Genomic DNA, 19,321 nt, shown 5'->3' with positions numbered 1-19,321 from the left:
GAAACTGAAAATCGGAAAATTGAAAAATAAAACAATTGAGGAAACGGATAATAAAAATATTTAAATGTTAACAACCGAAAAAGTGCAAATAATAAAAATTGGGTAAATGGAAGATAGAAAAATCAATCGTTCGATTTTTATATTTTCACGTTTTCTATTTTCAATTTTTCATTTTCTCGAGTTTTAATTTTCTTAAGAAATGGAAAATAGAAAAACCGAAACTTTAATAATTGGAATATTCAAAGAACAAAAAATTGTAACGCTGAAACATCGAAAGATTAAAAAATAAATAATCGAGAAATTTAAAAAATCGAAGAATCACAAATACGAAATCGAAATAGAAAAAAATGGATCCAAAGTAAAATATCAAAATATTGAAGGAACGAAGAGTTGAAACATTTATAAATAGAAAATTTCAATATTTATTAACCAATTTTTCGATTTCTATTTTTTCGGGTTAACGGAATTTTCATCTTTCATTTTTGCGAATTTAAATTTTTCAATTTTTTAAGAAAAAGAACAAATTTATTCAAAACTGAAAATTCATTTTACAATTTTTCATTTCTTTTCTTTTCTTTAATTCTACAACATGCAACTTTGCGAGTTTTTAAATTTTTCACAACTTTTCTGTTCGATCTGCAATTTTTCGTTTCGGTTTTCTATTTTTGTTTATTTGTTCAATTATTCGATTTTTCAATATTTCGATTTTACAATTTTTTTTCAGTTTTAATTCCACCAGTTTTTCGATTTGGGAATTTTAAATTTTTCAATTTTTTGCTTCAATTTTTAGATTTTGCAATTTTTCAATTTAAAATTTCTCCAGTTTTCGGTTTTTAATCCCTCAATTTTTCGATTTGCAATTTCACGAGTTTTCAGTGTTTAATTTTTTGATAAATAGAAAAAATGCCAACGAAAAATACAAATATTAAAAAACAAAAAAAATTAAAATAAAAAATAAAAATTTTTTTAAAAATCTAAAAAAATGGCTATAAGTTCAAAATTGAAAAGATGAAAAATTGAAAAATTTTAAACTGAAAACTGTTCGAATTTTTTAATTTTATTTTTCAATTTTTTGATTTAAAAAAAACGCTATTGTTAATGAACTGAAAACAAAGTAACATGGGGAAAATGAGAATTTGGAAAATTGAAAGATGAGGAAAATATATATTTTTTTTTATTTTTCAGTTTTTCGATTTTTTTTTCAGTTTTTCAACGAAAAGATCAAATCTACTTAAAACTGAAATTTTGAAAAATCGCAAAGGCTGAAAATGAAAATCAAAATCGAAAAATCAAATTCTCCTACATAATAATAATTGATAAATACCTCCAAAATTTGAGGCACTAAATAGTTAAAAATGAAGGAATCGGAAAATAAAAAAAAATAAAAATTAAATACAGATCAAAAATAAAAGCAATTATATCACGAATTCAAAAATCAAAAATTGAAAAATGGAAACATTGAGAAAACGAAAAAAAAATACCTAGGCGTCAACAACCCAGAAAGTGAAGTAACTGTAAAATTGTAAAACTGAAAAATTCAACGATCTGTTAATCCAAAAAATAAAAATAAAACTAGAAACGTCAGATTGAAAAGTGATAAATAGCGAAAACGAAAAATTAAAAAATTGAAACATCGGGAAAATAAATCAAAATATTGAATAACAGAAAAATTTTAAACTTGAAAAATCGAAAAATATAGATCAAAAATAAATATTCAGAAATTCAAAATCAAAAATTGAAAAATCGAAAAGACGAAAAATACAAATATCTAGAAATTGACAAACCGAAAAATTACTAATCAAAAAACTAAAGAAACGGAAAAATCAGAAATCCGAGAATTGAAAGAACAAACAACAATAACACTGAAACATCGAAAATGAAATAGTAATGGGGAAATTTAAAAATCGAAGAATCACAAAATTGAAACATCGAAAAAAAATTAAATCTCCAAAAATTTTTCAATTTTTATTAAGCAGTTTTTCGATTTTTATATTTTCACGTTTTCGATTTTCAATTTGTCATTTTCTCCAATTTTATGTTTTCAGTTTCTCAACAAAACCAACAAATATTGAAAAATTAAAATTTTGAAAAATAAAAATACCTAGATGTCACCAAAAGAAAAAGTGCAAATCAAAAATTTGAGGAAATGGAAAATAGAAAAATCTAAATATTAAAAATTAGAATATTGAAAGAAAAAATTGTAACGCTGAAACAACGAAAAATTAAAAAATCGAACAATCGCAAAATCGAAATCGAAAGAGAAAAAAATGGATAGAAAGTAAAATATCAAAATATTGAAGAAACGAAAAATTGAAACATTTAATAAAATGGAAAATTTTAATTTTTAGTAAGCAATTTTTCCATTGTTATTTTTTCACATTATGGAATTTTCATCTTTAATTTTTTCGAACTTTAAATTTTCAATTTTTCAGCAAAAAGAACAAATTTATTATTCAAAACTAAAAATTTGAAAAATCGGTATATTAAATAATGGAAAATGAAAAATCGTAAAATTGTAAAACTGGAAAATTAAAAAAATTAAAAATAAAACTAGCAATTACTAAACGAAAAATTGTAATACTGAAACACTGAAAAGTTAAAAACTAAGAGATTGAAAAATTGAAACATTTAAAATTTGAAAAATCGAAAAATAGAGTTCGAAAATAAAAGTGGGAATGTCAAAAATAAAAAATTGAATAAACGAAAAATACAAACTAAAAAACTAAAGAAATGGAAAATAGAAAAACTGAAAAATTAGAAATCGGAAAATTGAAAGAAAAAAACTGTAACATTGAGACATCGAAAAATGAAAAAAGTAATAATCGAGAAACTTAAAAATCGAAGAATCATAAAATTGAAACATCGAAAAAAACGTCTAGAAAATTAAATTTCCAAAAAATTTCAAAAAAGTTTTCAGTTTTTATTTAGTAATTTTTCGATTTTTATTTCCACGTTTACGATTTTCAATTTTTTATTTCCTCGAATTTTACTTTTATAGCTTTTCAACAAAAGGAATACATATATTTATAATGAAATTTTGAAAAACCTAAAAGTCGAAAAACGAACATTCAAAATCCAAAAATAAAAAATTAACAGTCAAATTACTGAGAAAACAAAAAATTACAAAATTTAAGAAATGAAATCTCGAAAAATAGAGATCAAAAATAAAAACTAAGAAATTCAAATATCAAAAATTGACAAATCAAAAATACTAAAAAAACAAAACATTAAAATACCTAAAAATTGCAAATAAAAAAAAGGAATGGAAAATAGAAAAACTAAAAAAGTCAGAAATCGGAAATTTGAAAGAATAAAAAATTGAAATATTGGAACATCGAAGTATGTTTCCAAAAATTGAAGAATTGAATTTTTCAATCTTCATTTTGCAATTTTTCGATTTTTATATTTTCCCGTTTTCGATTTTCAATTTTTCGTTTTCTGGAATGTTAATTTTTCAAAATCTAAAAGTGGAAAAACAAAATAACAAAATCGAAAAAAAAAAATTACAATCAAATAACAGAAAACCAAAAATTGACTTGACTCAACGTCGGTTCCAGGTCTCTTAAATCAGCCACCAGTCTCGGGAACTGATTTCGTAAGCTCTGTGGAGAAACCAATTGACTTGATCGAACAAGTAAAAGTAAGTAAAACGAGGTTCTATAGCGTTCGGGGATTTCGTAGGACGAGTAGGTGCGTTTTCCAAGAAAATTTAGTACTTGACCCTTCAAACCCATCGTGGTGACAGTTATGACACATGACTTTATCAGAATTTTATTGAGATAAATCAATAACAAATGGTGTAAGTAGTATTATGTACATAAAATACGAGTGAGTGAAACAATACGCGATCATAAATACTGGTAAAGTTCTTAAGGTATCGGAGAACGTTTAGAACGTAAGGCCAGCTTCTGAGTACGTGGTGAAGATTTTCTCGACTGAGTTGATATAAGCGGCTGATCGTAAGTCCAAGCCTAGGTTGAACTTCATGGCGGTTCGCATGATGGCCTGAAAACAATAGCGTGATTAGTTTCGGGTTGGAGCGGGTGGACCCAACTTAGGTTTGTCCGGCGTCGGCTGCCACTATTTCAAACTTTTGTCAAGTCTGAAAATGAAAGTAGCGTGAATCAAAGAACATCAGACTAGGGTGTCCCTCGGGTCTCTATTCAAGTCACTCAATTAGTGTCCTACCTTTGCCGACCTTTCCATGGTGTAGTCTAACCCAGAATGCACAATATCCTTCTCGGAAGCACCTGCTATTCTCTTGCTGAAGGACTCCGAAGGTGTGACGGGGATTTTGCCGCCCACGCTTCCGAATCTACGTTCCAAAGACTCCTGCACCGACTCTGCAACAACCGATTAACCCAAAACAACCACACCGCACCAACTTACGCAAAAGATAGTAGTTGGAGTCCCGTTCATACTTGAAGGTAAGTCTTCCGTACGACACGTGGTTGATGTTCTTCAACCACTCGAAGAACGACACCGTCACACCACCCGCGTTGATGTACAAATCCGGGATTACTAAGATATTCTTCTCCAATAGGATCGAATCGGCTGCTGGTGTTGTTGGTCCGTTGGCAGCTTCAGCAATGATCTGCAACACTCGATTGTTAAACGAAAGGTACGACTGCGGTACCACCAACCTTGGCTCTGATTTGGTGCGCGTTCTCTTTGTTGATGACTTTCTCAGTGGCTGCCGGCACTAGAATATCGCACTCTTCGTACAACAAACTGTTGCCTTCTTTAGCTTCAGCCCCCGGGAAGCCCACAATCGTACCGTTGGTCATGCGGTAGTCCTCCAAGTCCTGTAAGACCACTCTTAGTACTGCGTAGACAAGTTTGTTTTTTACCTTAGGGTCGAATCCTTGCGGGTTGTAAATGGACCCGTCGTGCTCCAGGACTCCTATGCACCTCGCTCCAGCCCTGTGCAAGTACCGCATCGTGTGCAGCCCCACGTTACCGAACCCTTGGACGATGAAGGTCTTGCCGCCCCAGCCCGGCGTCGTGCCGCACATGCTCATGTACGCCGCCTCGTTGATGAAGTTGTCCAGACCGTGGAAGACCCCTCTTCCGGTGGCCGACACTCGCCCGTGGATGCCACCCTGGTTGATGGGTTTCCCCGTGACGCAGGCGTGGTTGTTGATGTCTTGGTACCCGATGGTTTTGGAGTAGGTGTCGGCGATCCAGGACATCTCACGTTCGCCGGTACCCATGTCGGGCGCCGGGACGTCGATGCTGGGCCCGATGAACCCTTTCTTGGCCAATTCGAGGGCGAATCGGCGCGTGATTTTTTCGAGTTCGTGCTCGGAGTACTCTTTCGGGTTGATCTTGATGCCGGCTTTGCCGCCGCCGAAGGGCACGTCGACGCAGGCGCATTTGAAGGTCATTAGGGCGGATAAGGCTTTGACTTCGTCGCGGCTGACGTCGAGAGAGTAGCGGATGCCTGGAAAGAGTTCCACGATTAAGCATGTTTGAGTGCACTCGACTTCGATCAATTGAATTCATGGAGTGCCTAAGATACTTAGTTTCTATTAATAGTCATGGACACTGCACGCATCGCGCACGCCAATCATAATTGATAACAACTTCAAGATTGAAAAATGACCCAATTTATCGTTACATGAACAGATCAAATATTGATTTTGCGAAACCTCACTCAGACGCAAGGTAAATGCACATGTGACAGTTCAACTTTGCTAAATTTTTTCGTTGTTTTGTAGTCGTTGCGATTTTATTTATAGTTCGTTAGAGGTCACTTGCTAAGGCGACACTTTTCGTGTTGATTTCGACAACTATCGGATTTCGAAAGTGCTAAAATCATTAATGCGGTACACACTGTATCAAGTAATTGAGTTAGTGATAATCTGATAATGAAAAAATATGTAAACGGCATTAAATTAGTCGCCTTTATCATAATCGTTTCATAAATGATTAAGTAAACGTTACGTAAATGGAATCAGATGCTAATTGTTCTATTTTCGGCGTACGAGCTGATATCAAGTGCAACCGTGTGACATTACCAACATTGTCAACAACTAGTTGAAGTAGTTGTTGAAGCTACTACTACTACTCGCACGATAATAATTTGTTTGTGGAAATTTTATAGCTTCCAGTTTATGTAACCCGGAGCGAGGAAAAATAGTTCAAGTTGAAAAAAGTGTTAACCGTGTTATAGCATTCCACGTTTGTTTTTCTTCTTATCAATAAGCAAAGTTTTATATCAATTTCGCCATCCGTTCTGGAATGATAAACAAACACTGTTTCATCAGAATTCTTAACGTCTTCCTGGACTCGAAAGATAAACTACTACTTGACCTTTTCAAATTATAAGTAAATTTCAAGGGCACGTGTTTTTAAGCCAAAACACAACCTTTATTCTGTGTTGTGAAGCGTTGCTATCCCGTTTTTATTTATTAATTATTAGTGAGTTTCAAGTATCAAGTTGAGAAATTTTATTTACAGAAAGAGCACCGAAGTGTGAACAGAAGGCGACAGCTATGTAAATCAAGCTATTAGTTGTATTCCAATTATCGTAATTATCACAGTTAAATGGTCAGGGTTAACATTTGACCATTTATTGCACTGTAACAAAGGTGCAATTAAATTCCTGTTTTTATTGTTCTTATTAGTTGAGTTAATTATAGGAAGCCTATAAACCTAAAAATGATTTTTTTAAGTATCATTTGGAACAATGAAGCTTTCCACGGGTGGTTTTTTTTATCGTCGAAACTTCAAAAAAATCCGGATAACATACGTTTAATATTTGACGACAATCGATTCAGTAGTTTCGAAGATTTTCCGTGTTTTCTGTCTTATAATCTTTGGGTTTTTAATAGTTTTTTACTGATTTGTGATGTTTTTCGCCTTCTTTTTGACGCCTTTTTTGTTGTGGACTTTTTCTTGCTTCTTTTTGCCTCATTATCGCATTTCTTTCTCCTTTTTTTGTTCTTTTCGTCTCTTTTTGTCACTTTCCGCTGGCGCATCCTTTGGTTTTTGTCCCTTTTTTATGTTTTTAACGTCTTTTCTGTTTGTCTATTTTAGTTGTCTTATTTATAAACAAAACAATCACCTTTTGTATCGCTTTTTTATTTTTTACGTCTTTTTTTTTTGCTTTGCTATAGTTTTTTTTTAATCACTTTTTTGCTGTGTTTTGGTCTCCTATATTTGTATCCTTTTTTCCGCCTTTTTTTGTGCCATTTTTCCCCATGTTTCTCCTTCATTCCGCTTTTTTCACCTTTTCTTTGTTCCTTTTTTACGCCTGACCCATTTTTTGCGTGATTCATTTGTATTCAATTTTGTTATATTTCGTTGATTCTTCAGGTTTTTAATAGTTTTTTACTGGTTTGTGATGGGTCAGTTTTAACGAGGTGGAAATCGAGTTATTATTTCTTTATTACCTTTTTTGTAGGTTTTTCGACTCTTGTTTTTATCGCTTTTTTTTATCGCCATTTTTAATGACACTTTTATCGTCCGTTTTTGTTCCCTTTTTATTGATAAAATAATCACCTTTTTTTTCGTTTTCTTTTTGTCTCTTTGGTCGTCCACCTCCTCCTCTCATCAAATTTTTTGTAGATGTTTGCCTTTTTTTTTATTGTTTTTAGCGTTTTTTTCCTGTTTTTTTTTTTTTGGTATCCTATTTTTATCGCTCTTTTTTCGCCATTTTTTTCACACTTTATTCGCCTATTTTTTGTCACCCCCCCCCCCACGTGTTTGTCCTTTCTTTCGCCCTTTTTGTCGCTTTTTTCACCTTTTCTTTGTCGTATTTTTGTTACTTTTTTACGCCTGACTTATTTTTTAAAAGTTTTTTTTACTGGTTTGTGATGGTGATTTTTTAACGAGGCGGAAGTCGAGTTGTCGTCATTTCTTTACAATTTTTTTTGTAGATTTTTTGGCTCCCATTTTTAATCGTTATTTTGAACGACACTTTTTTGTTCCCTTTTTTTATAGCTCTTTTCGTCATTTTTGGTGCCTAGTTTTTTTTAAGTCTTTCTATCGTTTTTTTTGTCGTCTTAAATTGTCCTTTTTTTCGTTTTGTTTTTGTTGTTTTTAGCGTCTTTTTTTCTATTGTTTTTTTACAGATTTTGTGGTCTTTTTGTTGTTTTTTAAATCTTATTTTTATAGATTTTTTGCGTTATTTTTTTCCGTTGTCGCCTTTTTTTATGGCTCTTTTTTCGTGAATTTGTCTCCCCCTCCTTTTTCTAGCATTTTTTGTATTTTTTCTTGTTCCTTCTTTTTATTGCTTTTTGTTTGTTTTTTTACGTCTTATTTCTGTTTTCTTTTTTGTAGTTTTTAGCACCTTTACTTTTTCACCATTTTTTGTTACCTTTTTTGTCAGTTTTCGCCCATTTTTTTTCTAGAATTTTTGTGGGTGTTTCTTTGTTGAATTTTTTTCTTGCCCTTACTACGTATGTCTTTTTTTGTTAATTTTTTGCCCTTTTTCGTCCTTGTGTTTTTTTTTTCTCCTATATTTATATATTTTTTTCCGCCTTTTTTATGACCAGTTTTTCACCTTTTTATCACTTTTTTCGCCCACGTTGGTCCTATCTTTCACCCTTTTTACCTTTTTGTGGCCGTTTTAACTATTTCGTGTTCTTTTTATTGCTTTTCTATGGCTGATTATTCGATACCTCGTTTTCCAAGTTTTCGAATTTTCAATTTCCTGAATTTTAGATTTGAAGTGCCGATTTTTCCGGTTTTCGATTTTTCGGCATTACCATTTTTTGCATTTTCCTTTCGTTTTTTGGTGTTTTTCAATTTGCAAATATTTCAGTTTCTCGATTTTTCGACTACTCGATAACTCGTTGTTTGACATTTCAACTTTTCGATTTATGGATTTTTCAACTTCAATTTTTCAATTTTTCGATTTTTCCACTCTCCGATTTTTCAATATCTCGATTTTTGGAATTTTAGATAATAATAATAGAACTTTATAAAATAATAATAGGCGAAGTCTAGCCATAGATTCTCTGACCTTTCGACTAATTTTCGATTTTGCAATTTTGGCAAATGACATACCCTCTAAGAAAAGAGAGGGTGGGTGGGCGGGGCTAGTACGTATTAACCGAGTACTAATTATAAAAATAAAATAAATGAACAAAAATAAAATCGTTACAATTTTCAGGCTTTGATTTTCCACGTTTAAAATTTTTCAATTTGCAGTTTTTGGATTTCCAGTCTTCCAATTTTTCAATTTCTTGACTTTTAAATTTTTCAATTTTACGAGTCCCAATTTTTTAATTTTGCAATTTTCGTTATTACAGTTTCTCATTTTTCGATTTTTCACATTCTCAGTTTTTAATTTTTGTCATTTTCAATTTTTCGTTTCCTCAATTTTTCAAGTTCTCGATTTTTATTTTTCATTTTCCCGATTTTTTTAATTTTCATTTTCTCGATTTTATGTCACAAATTTTCATTTTTTCAATTCCTTTATTTCTTGTTGTTTCTTTCGATTTTTCAATTTTTCGTTTTTTCAATTTTTCATGTTTCCGATTCTTATTTTTCAATGTAGCGAATTTTTAATTTTTATTTTCTCGATTTATATCACAATTGAACGTTATTTCCTGTGTTTTTTTTCGATTTTACAATTTTTCTTTTGTTCAATTTTTCAAATTTTCAGGCTTTGAATTTTCAGTTCGTCCATTTTTCAATTTTTCAATTTTTCACTTTGCAGTTTTTGGATTTCCAGTGTTCAGATTACCCATATTTCTTTAATTTTCAATATTTCGATCATAATACATATTTCTTTTTTTGTTTAATTTTATACTTTTTCGATTCTTAAGATTTTTCAAGTTTTCATTTTTTAATTTTTCGGTTTTTATTTTCGATTTTTCAATTTTACAATTTCTCGACTTCCAAAATTTTCAATTTTTCGTTCCTTCAATTTTTCGGTTTGCATCAGTTTTTCAATTTGGCAATTTTCCAATATTACAGTTTTTCATTTTTCGATTTTTCAGTTTCTCAATTTTTAATTTTTCCCTTTTGCAATTTTTTTGTTTCCGATTTTTATTTTTCAATTTCCCGATTTTTTTATTTTCACTTTTTCGACTTTATATCAAAATTTTTTCAATTTTTCAAACTTTCAGGTTTTTTCAATTTTTCTTCAAATTTTCAAGTTTGATTTTCACTTTTTACATTTTTCAAGTTTTTGTTTTTTTTATTTTTGATTTTCCAATTTTCCAATTTGTCAACTTTCAAATTTTCCAATGTTTCAATATTACAATTTCTCATTTTTCCATTTTTCACATTCTCGATTTTTAATTTGTCCCTTTTTCAATTTTTTATCCCCTCAATTTTTCATCTCCCCGATTTTTATTTTGCGTTTTCCTGATTTTTTATTTTTCATTTTCTCGATTTAATGTCAGAAATTTTCATTTTTTTAATTTCCTCATTTCTTGTTGTTTCTTTCGATTTTTCAATTATTTGTTTTTTCAATTTTTCGAATTTTCAGTTTCTCAATTTTTCGTTTCCACAATTTTTTTGTTCCCGATTTTTATTTTTCAATGTGATGAATTTTTAATTTTTATTTCCTCGATTTATATCACAATTGTCTGTTTTTTCATTTCCTTTATTTTCTGTGTTTTTTTTTCTCGATTTAACAATTTTTCATTTGTTCAATTTTTGAAATTTTCAGGCTGTGAATTTTCAGTTCGTCCGTTTTCAATTTTTAAATTTTTCACTTTGCAGTTTTTGGATTTTCCAATTTCTTCAATTTTCAATATTTCTATTTCATAATACATATTTCTTTTTTTTTTTATTTTTCACTTTTTCGATTCTTAAGATTTTTCAAGTTTCCATTTTGTGATTTTTCGTTTTTTATTTTTGATTTTTCCATTTTACAACTTCTCGACTTCCAAAATTTTCAATTTTTCGGTTTGCATCAGTTTTTCAATTTGGCAATTTTTCAATATTAGTTTTTCATTTTTCGATTTTTCAGTTTCCCAATTTTTAATTTTTCCCTTGTCCAATTTTTTTGTTTCCGATTTTTATTTTTCATTTTCCCGATTTTTTAATTTTCACTTTTTCGATTTTATACCAAAATTTTTCGTTTTTTCATTTCCTTTATTTTTTGTTGCTTCTTTCGATTTTACAATTTTTCGTTTATTCAATTTTTAAAATTTTTTAGGTTTTTTCAATTTTCCTTCAAATTTCCAAGTTTTATTTTCACTTTTTTACATTTTTCAAGTTTTTATTCTACACTTTTTCGTTTTTTACTTTTTGGATTTCCAATTTTTCGTTAAACTTTGGATTTTTCAAAATTTCGACAGTTTTATAATTCGATTTCTCAATTTCTTTTCAATTTGTTGAATTTTCAGTTTCTCAAATTTTCGTTTCCACAATTTTTCATGGTCCCGATTTTTATTTTTCAATGTGGCGAATTTTTAATTTTTATTTTCTCGATTTACATCACAATTGTCCGTTTTTTCATTTCCTTTATTTTTTGTGTTTTTTTTCGATTTTCCAATTTTTCATTTGTTCAATTTTTCAAATTTTTCACTTCGCAGTTTTTGGATTTCCAGTCTTCCGATTTTCCAATTTCTTTAATTTTCAATATTTCCATTTCATAATACATATTTCTTTTTTTTTATTTTTCACTTTTTCGATTCTTGAGATTTTTCAAGTTTTCATTTTGTAATTTTTCGTTTTTTATTTTTGATTTTTCAATTTTACAATTTCTCGACTTCCAAAATTTTCAATTTTTCGTTCCTTCAATTTTTCGGTTTGCATCAGTTTTTCAATTTGGCAATTTTTCAATATTACAGTTTTTCATTTTTCGATTTTTCAGTTTCTCAATTTTTAATTTTTCCCTTTTGCAATTTTTTTGTTTCCGATTTTTATTTTTCATTTTCCCGATTTTTTTATTTTCACTTTTTCGATTTTATATCAAAATTTTTTCAATTTTTCAAATTTTCAGGTTTTTTCAATTTTTCTTCAAACCTTCAAGTTTGATTTTCACTTTTGGATTTTTCAAAATTTCGACAGTTTTATAATTCGATTTCTCAATTTCTTTTCAATTTGTTGAATTTTCAGTTTCTCAAATTTTCGTTTCCACAATTTTTCATGTTCCCGATTTTTATTTTTCAATGTAGCGAATTTTTAATTTTTATTTTCTCGATTTACATCACAATTGTCCGTTTTTTCATTTCCTTTATTTTCTGTGTTTTTTTTTCGATTTTACAATTTTTCATTTGTTCAACTTTTCAAATTTTTCACTTCGCAGTTTTTGGATTTCCAGTCTTCCGATTTTCCAATTCCATTAATTTTCAATATTTCTATTTCATTATACATTTATTTTTTTTTATTTTTCACTTTTTCGATTCTTAAGGTTTTTCAAGTTTTCATTTTGTAATTTTCGTTTTTTATTTTTCATTTTTCAATTTTACAATTTCTCGACTTACAAAATTTTCAATTTTTCGTTCCTTCAATTTTTCGGTTGGCATCAGTTTTTCAATTTGGCAATTTTTCAATATTACAGTTTTTCATTTTTCGATTTTTCAGTTTCTCAACTTTTAATTTTTCCCTTTTCCAATTTTTTTGTTTCCGATTTTTATTTTCCATTTTCCCGATTTTTTAAGTATCACTTTTTCGATTTTATACCAAAATTTTTCGTTTTTTCATTTCCTTTATTTTTTGTTGCTTCTTTCGATTTTACAATTTTTCATTTATGCAATTTTTTAAATTTTCAGGTTTTTTCAATTTTTCTTCAAAGTTCCAAGATTGATTTTCACTTTTTACATTTTTCAAGTTATTATACACTTTTTCGTTTTTTTATTTTTGATTTTTCAATTTTACAATTTGTCGACTTCCAAATTTTCCAATTTTTCAATATTACAATTTCTCATTTTTCCATTTTTCACATTCTCGGTTTTTAATTTTCCCTTTTTCAATTTTTCGTCCTCTCAATTTTTCAACTCCCCGATTCTGGTTTTGCGTTTTCCTGATTTTTTATTTTTCATTTTCTCGATTTTATATCACAATTTTTTGTTTTTTCATTTCCTTAATTTTTGTTGTTTCTTTCAATTTTCCAATTTTTCGATTATTCAGTTTTTCAAATTTTCAGGCCAATCGCTTCCAATTCGCCGATTTTCCGATTTTTAAATTTTCCAGTTTGCAGTTTTTGGGTTTCGACCCCTTTTTTACTTTTTGGATTTTCAATTTTTCGTTAAACTTTAGATTTTTCAAATTTTCGACAGTTTTATACTTCGATTTCTTAATTTTTGTTTTGATTGTTCACTTTCTCAATTTATCAATTTCTCAATTTTTTTCTATCTCTCGATGTTTCGATTTTTGGATTTCTCGGTTTTTCGATTTTCCAATTTTTCAAATTTTGACGTTACTAAATTTTCAGTTTTCCGATTTTCCGATTAATATATTTTTTTTGATTTCCCGTTTCTCGAATATTTGTTACAGTTTTGGGATTTTTCAATATTTATATTTTTCGACTTTTCGATTTTTAATGTTTTGGATTGTCAGTTTTTCGTTTTTTAAACTTTAAATTTTTCAATTTTCGACTGTTTTATATATATTTCGATTTCTGAATTTTTCGATTTTTCAATTTTCCAATTTTTTAAATTGCCAAGTGTTGATGTTTCTGAATTTTCAGTTTACCGATTTCTCAATTAATCTATGTCTTTACGTTTTCAATGTTTTTAAGTGGTTTGAGTGTGGCAATTTTTTAACGAGGCGGAAGTCGAGTGTCATTTCATGGTGCTTGATACGAGTTACACGCACTATCTATATGAAAATGTTTATTAGACAATCACAGACAATTTAAAGATAAGAACTGTAAAAAATACTTGCAATTGTGAAAAGCACTTGTGACGGTTTTATAGATCACAAAAATGAATCATTGAATTATTGAAATATGAAAAAATTAGAAACTATTTTCTAGCAACATATATGTATTAAAACTGGACAAAACATCCTTTTTTATTGCTTCCTGAACCCAAAAAAAAAAGAAATAAAATGAAAATCGTACTATAACTAATAATTTTTTATCTGTTAGACTGAACGCCAAGGTATAAATTATTGAAATTGCATCAGACCTTCTTCAATCTCTCGGTTATCGTTTTTTCGTAAATCAATCAAAGTCCGTGCCCCTTTTGCAACCATCTCACCGCGATAAAAAACGATGATCCAGTTCAATGATTCCGATTTGGTTGCTACGTGTTTTTTAAAATTGGTTGTTGTGGTGAGGTAATTCGCAACATCGATGAGTTATTTCCGTCGATTGTTATCAAACGAGACACTCAAGACTCTAAATCCGCCTATCTCTCATATCCACGACACACCTTTTTTCAAAAAACACAAACGTTTCAATATCGAGCGCAATTTATCCAGGAAAAGCATGAATGAATCAATCACCTGTCGGTTATCGATACTACAACATAATAACCTGCTCCGGCCGAGTGCCGCAACAGCTATACCCGTCAATATTTGCATTACTCAACTTGATAACTCTTATCAAAATACCAACAATTCCAGCCCGAGTGTTTAACAATCAATTACCAGCACCCACATTTGACAGCTCTCATTACAGAGTAGCAACCCATTTACCACAAAAACATGTATAAATTTAGATTGAGCAAGCTGGCATGCGCCTATTTTTGTCACAGGAGTTATACAAGTGTCTATAAATGATTGTAGAAGCGTAACAACCCTACTACAAGTCATTTATCCACCGCATTGATTTCTCATTTGTAGTAGGGGTTAATGTACGCACGAGCGGCACAAAACCTTACCGCCTTTGCACGGAGTCCTGTGGGTGCTGTGCTGCGCCCTGTACCCCGTGATGATCTGGTACTCCCCGTTGTCCCTCCTGATCGGGAACGCCACCTCCAGGATCTGGTCGCACTGCTCCATCAGCGTCAAGATTCCCTTAACTTTCGCTTTCCGCTGGTCCAAGTTCAACCGGCTCCCTTTGACCTTGGCCAAGTCCTCCACGAGCTTGTCCTCCACCAGCACGCACGCCCGGTGGAAGAAGTACTCCACCATGTCGAAGAAGCGCGGGTTGGCGTTCTGGGGCATGTCCTTGAGCCGCTCGGGGATGACATGGTCGGCGTAGGTCCGGGCCTGGTGGGCCGACGCCGGGAGCAGCTTCAACAGCGTCCCGACCTCCAGGTTCGCGCAGGGCTTGATCTTCGAGATCGACTTCAGGCTCAGCATCGTGGCGGATTGGTTGCGACGGAAGAATTAACGACTGATTTAAGCACGGACGAATTTATGCAACATTTCACGACGACGCCACCTCGAAAAGTACGATTTCTTACGTAATTCCGGCACGGCTGATGCTCGACTCGGGAACCCGCAGAATCGCACGCCGATTGTCAAGTCGCGAATGACAGATGGCATGCTGCACCAACCTGACGGAACGAAAGTTGCTGAAAGTGGTGTGTACCACAGGTGTGCAGTGGGATTGCTGGGTTAAAAATGTGGTGATGGATTGATAAGAGCGTGCATGCGAAATGTGCTGGGTTTAGTCGTGGATGAGATAAGGATTGCGAGGGAACAGGGAATTGATGGGTGACGTCATGACGGGATTTTGACGAATGGGGAGTGACGAGGAGTGGCGCGAATTTTGAAACAATTTTTAAGTTACGACATACACTATGTTTGCCAACTTAACGCAAAAGAATTAATTGTTAAACAAATACGAACATCAAGTAACGTTAACGATAAAAGTTACTGGATTCTAAAAAACCCCGACATTCTTTGCCTAATAAAATCGGCAACCAACAACACACGAACTAATGAAAATAGGAAAAGTATATTTGCGTATTTTACGAACTGCTAAACGCCGAAATCACTTGAAATTTAGCACACACTGCAAGTGTCAAATTTAATGATTTATTTTAGTGTGACATAATTTAGAGTTATATTTCTTTTCACTGACAGTTTTTCTTCCATTTTTAAACTTCAAATTGACAATCCGTGACAAAGAAACTCTCAAACTTCGTAATGCCAATCTTAGAATAATAATTAAACTATACAATCAGGGTTTTTTTCCGTTTAAATTGAATTTAACAACTGGTGAATTTTGATTTTAGAAAAAAAGTATAAGTTTGACCTTTTCTGGTAGTTTTTCATGACAAAGATTTGTTATTCCAAAATCAAAATTTAATCAACACCTCAAAAATTGGCAGTCTGTGACAAAAGAACTCTCAAACTTTGTAATGCCAACCTTAGAACAATAATTAAACTATATAATTAGGGTTTTTTCCTTTTCAAACTGAAATCAACGAGTGGTGAATTTTTGATTTTGGAAAAAATTATGACTTTTTGGCAGTTTTTTTCAAAACAAAGGCATATTATTCTAAAATCAAAATTTAACCAACACCGCGATTTATTCCAAAATATAAGAGCAAGTTGCCAGTGTTAGTTTTAGTGATTTATTCTAGTGTGAAATAATTTAAGGTTGTTTTTCATTGACAGTTTCTTTCCATTTTTAAACTTCAAATTGACAGTGTCCATGATAAAGGAACTCTCACACTTGGTAATGCCAATCTTAGAATAATAATTAAATTATATAGTCAGGGTTTTTTCCGTTTAAATTGAATTTAACAACTGGTGGATTTTGATTTTGGAAAAAAGTATACCTTTGACCTTTTTTGGTAGTTTTTCAAGACAAAGATTTGTTATTCCAAAATCAAAATTTAATCAACACCTCCAAAATTGGCAGTCTGTGACAAAAGATCTCTCAAACTTTGTAATGCCAATCTTAGAACAATAATTAAACGATATAATCAGGGTTTTTCCTTTTCAAACTGAATTCAACGTGTGGTGAATATTTGATTTTGGAAAAAATGATGACTTTTTTTGGCAGATTTTTTCAAGACAAAGGCATATTATTCTAAAATCAAAATTTAACCAACACCGCGATTTATTCCAAAATATAAGAGCAAGTCGCCAGTGTCGGTTTTAGTGATTTATTCTAGTGTGAAATAATTTAAGGTTGTTTTTCATTGACAGTCTCTTTCAATTTCTAAATTTCAAATTGACAGTTCATGATAAAGGAGCTCTTAAACTTTGTAATGCCAATCTCAGAATAATAATTAAATTATATATTCAGGGTTTTTTCCGTTTAAATTGAATTTAACAACTGGTGGATTTTGATTTTGGAAAAAAGTGTAAGTTTGACCTCTTTTTGGTGGTTTTTTCAAGACAAAGATTTGTTATTCCAAAATCAAAATTTAATCAACACCTCAAAAATTGGCAGTCTGTGACAAAAGAACTCTCAAACTTTGTAATGCCAATCTTGGAACAATAATTAAACGATATAATCAGGGATTTTTCTTTTCAAACTGAATTCAACGAGTGGTGAATTTTTGATTTTGGAAAAAATTATGACTTTTTTTGGTAGTTTTTTTCAAGTCAAAGGCATATCAATCTAAAATCAAAATTTAAGATTTATTCCAAAATATAAGAGCAAGTTGCCAGTGTCAGTTTTAGTGATTTATTCTAGTGTGAAATAATTTAAGGTTGTTTTTCATTGACAGTTTCTTTCCATTTTTAAACTTCCAATTGACAGTCCATGATAAGGGAGCTCTCAAACTTTGTAATGCCAATCTTAGAATAATAATTAAATTATATAATCAGGGTTTTTTCCGTTTAAATTGAATTTAACAGGTGGATTTTGATTTTGGAGAAATGTATAAGTTTGCCCTTTTTTGGTAGTTTTTTCAAGACAAAGATTTGTTATTCCAAAATCAAAATTTAATCAACACCTCAAAAACTGGCAGTCTGTGACAAAAGAACTCGCAAACTTTGTAATGCCAATCTTAGAACAATAATTAAACTATATAATCAGGGTTTTTTCCTTTTCAAACTGAATTCAACGAGTGGTGAATTTTTGATTTTGGAAAAAATTATGACTTCTTTTGGCAGTTTTTTTCAAGACAAAGGCAAATTACTCTTAAATCAAAATTTTTCCAACACCGCGAATTATTCCAGAATATAAGAGCAAGTTGCCAGTGTCAGTTTTAGCGATTTATTCTAGTGTGAAATAATTTAAGGTTAAGTTGCTTTTCATTGACAGTTTCTTTCCAATTTTAAACTTCAAATTGACAGTCCATGATAAATGAGTTCTCAAACTTGGTAATGCCAATCTTATAATAATAATTAAATTGTATAATCAGGGTATTTTCCGTTTAAATTGAATTTAACAACTGGTGGATTTTGATTTTGGAAAAAAGTATAAGTTTGACCTTTTTTGGTAGTTTTTTCAAGAACAAGATTTGTTATTCCAAAATCAAAATTTAATCAACACCTCAAAAATTGGCAGTCTGTGACAAAAGAACTCCCAAACTTTGTAATGGCAATCTTAGAACAATAATGAAACTATGTAGATAATCAGGGTTTTTTCCTTTTCAAACTGAATTCAACGTGTGGTGAATTTTTGATTTTGGAAAAAATTACGACTTTTTGGCAGTTTTTTTCAAGACAAAGGCATATTCCTCTAAAATCAAAATTTTACCAACACCGCGATTTATTCCAAAATATAAGAGCAAGTTGCCAGTGTCAGTTTTAGTGATTTATTCTAGTGTGAAATAATTTAAGGTTGTTTGTCATTGACAGTCTCTTTCCATTTTTAAACTTCAAATTGACAGTCCATGATAAGGGAGCTCTCAAACTTGGTAATGCCAATCTTAGAATAATAACTAAATTATATAATCAGGGTTTTTTCCGTTTAAATTGTATTTAACAACTGGTAGAATTTGATTTTGGAAAAAGTATAAGTTTGACCTTTTTTGGTAGCTTTTCAAGACAAAGATTTGTTATTCCAAAATCAAAATTTTATCAACACCTCAAAAATTGGCAGTCTGTGACAAAAGAACTCTCAAACTTTGTAATGCCAATCTTAGAACAATAATTAAACTACATAATCAGGGTTTGTTCCTTTTCAAACTGAAATCAACGAGTGGTGAATTTTTGATTTTGGAAAAAATTATGACTTTTTGGCAGTTTTTTTCAAAACAAAGGCATATTATTCTAAAATCAAAATTTAACTAACACCGCGATTTATTCCAAAATATAAGAGCAAGTTGCCAGTGTCACTTTTAGTGATTTATTCTAGTGTGAAATAATTTAAGTTTGTTTTTCATTGACAGTTTCTTTCCATTTTTAAACTTCAAATTGACAGTGTCCATGATAAAGGAACTCTCACACTTGGTAATGCCAATCTTAGAATAATAATTAAATTATATAATCAGGGTTTTCTCCGTTTAAATTGAATTTAACAACTGGTGGATTCTGATTTTGGAAAAAAGTATAAGTTTGACCTTTTTTGGTAGTTTTTACAAGACAAAGATTTGTTATTCCAAAATCA

At 30.6% G+C, this 19,321-nt stretch overlaps 1 protein-coding gene across 1 annotated transcript; it reads right to left on the bottom strand.

Moving 5' to 3' along the window:
* Positions 1-3,755: 3,755 nt before the first annotated feature.
* On the bottom strand, positions 3,756-15,337 carry LOC135129568 (glutamate dehydrogenase, mitochondrial-like). The gene is made up of 6 exons (XM_064056755.1): positions 14,739-15,337; positions 4,851-5,443; positions 4,644-4,805; positions 4,390-4,594; positions 4,189-4,343; positions 3,756-4,005 (listed from the first exon to the last, which is right to left on the bottom strand). Exons 1-6 carry the CDS (start codon positions 15,160-15,162, stop codon positions 3,889-3,891), a joined length of 1,656 nt encoding a protein of 551 aa, XP_063912825.1. The 5' UTR covers positions 15,163-15,337; the 3' UTR covers positions 3,756-3,888.
* Between the last annotated feature and the right edge of the window lie 3,984 nt (positions 15,338-19,321).

Source organism: Zophobas morio, unplaced genomic scaffold, assembly GCF_036711695.1.
Source record: "Zophobas morio isolate AGI-343-1 ecotype UQ-CSIRO unplaced genomic scaffold, CSIRO_AGI_Zmor_V1 ptg000016l, whole genome shotgun sequence".
Lineage (NCBI taxonomy): Eukaryota > Metazoa > Arthropoda > Insecta > Coleoptera > Tenebrionidae > Zophobas > Zophobas morio.
Note: the sequence above shows the minus strand (reverse complement) of the source record. Positions and strands in the feature narration are given on the sequence as shown.

What these genes read in the sequence shown, in the direction of transcription:
- LOC135129568 (XM_064056755.1), bottom strand. Translation starts at nt 15,162, where the DNA reads ATGCTGAGCCTGAAGTCGATCTCGAAGATCAAGCCCTGCGCGAACCTG. An exon ending in CTCCAACTACTATCTTTTGC is followed by an intron (nt 4,344 to 4,389) that starts GTAAGTTGGTGC and finishes CGGTTGTTGCAG; the next exon opens with AGTCGGTGCAGGAGTCTTTG. An exon ending in CCATGGAAAGGTCGGCAAAG is followed by an intron (nt 4,006 to 4,188) that starts GTAGGACACTAA and finishes TATTGTTTTCAG; the next exon opens with GCCATCATGCGAACCGCCAT.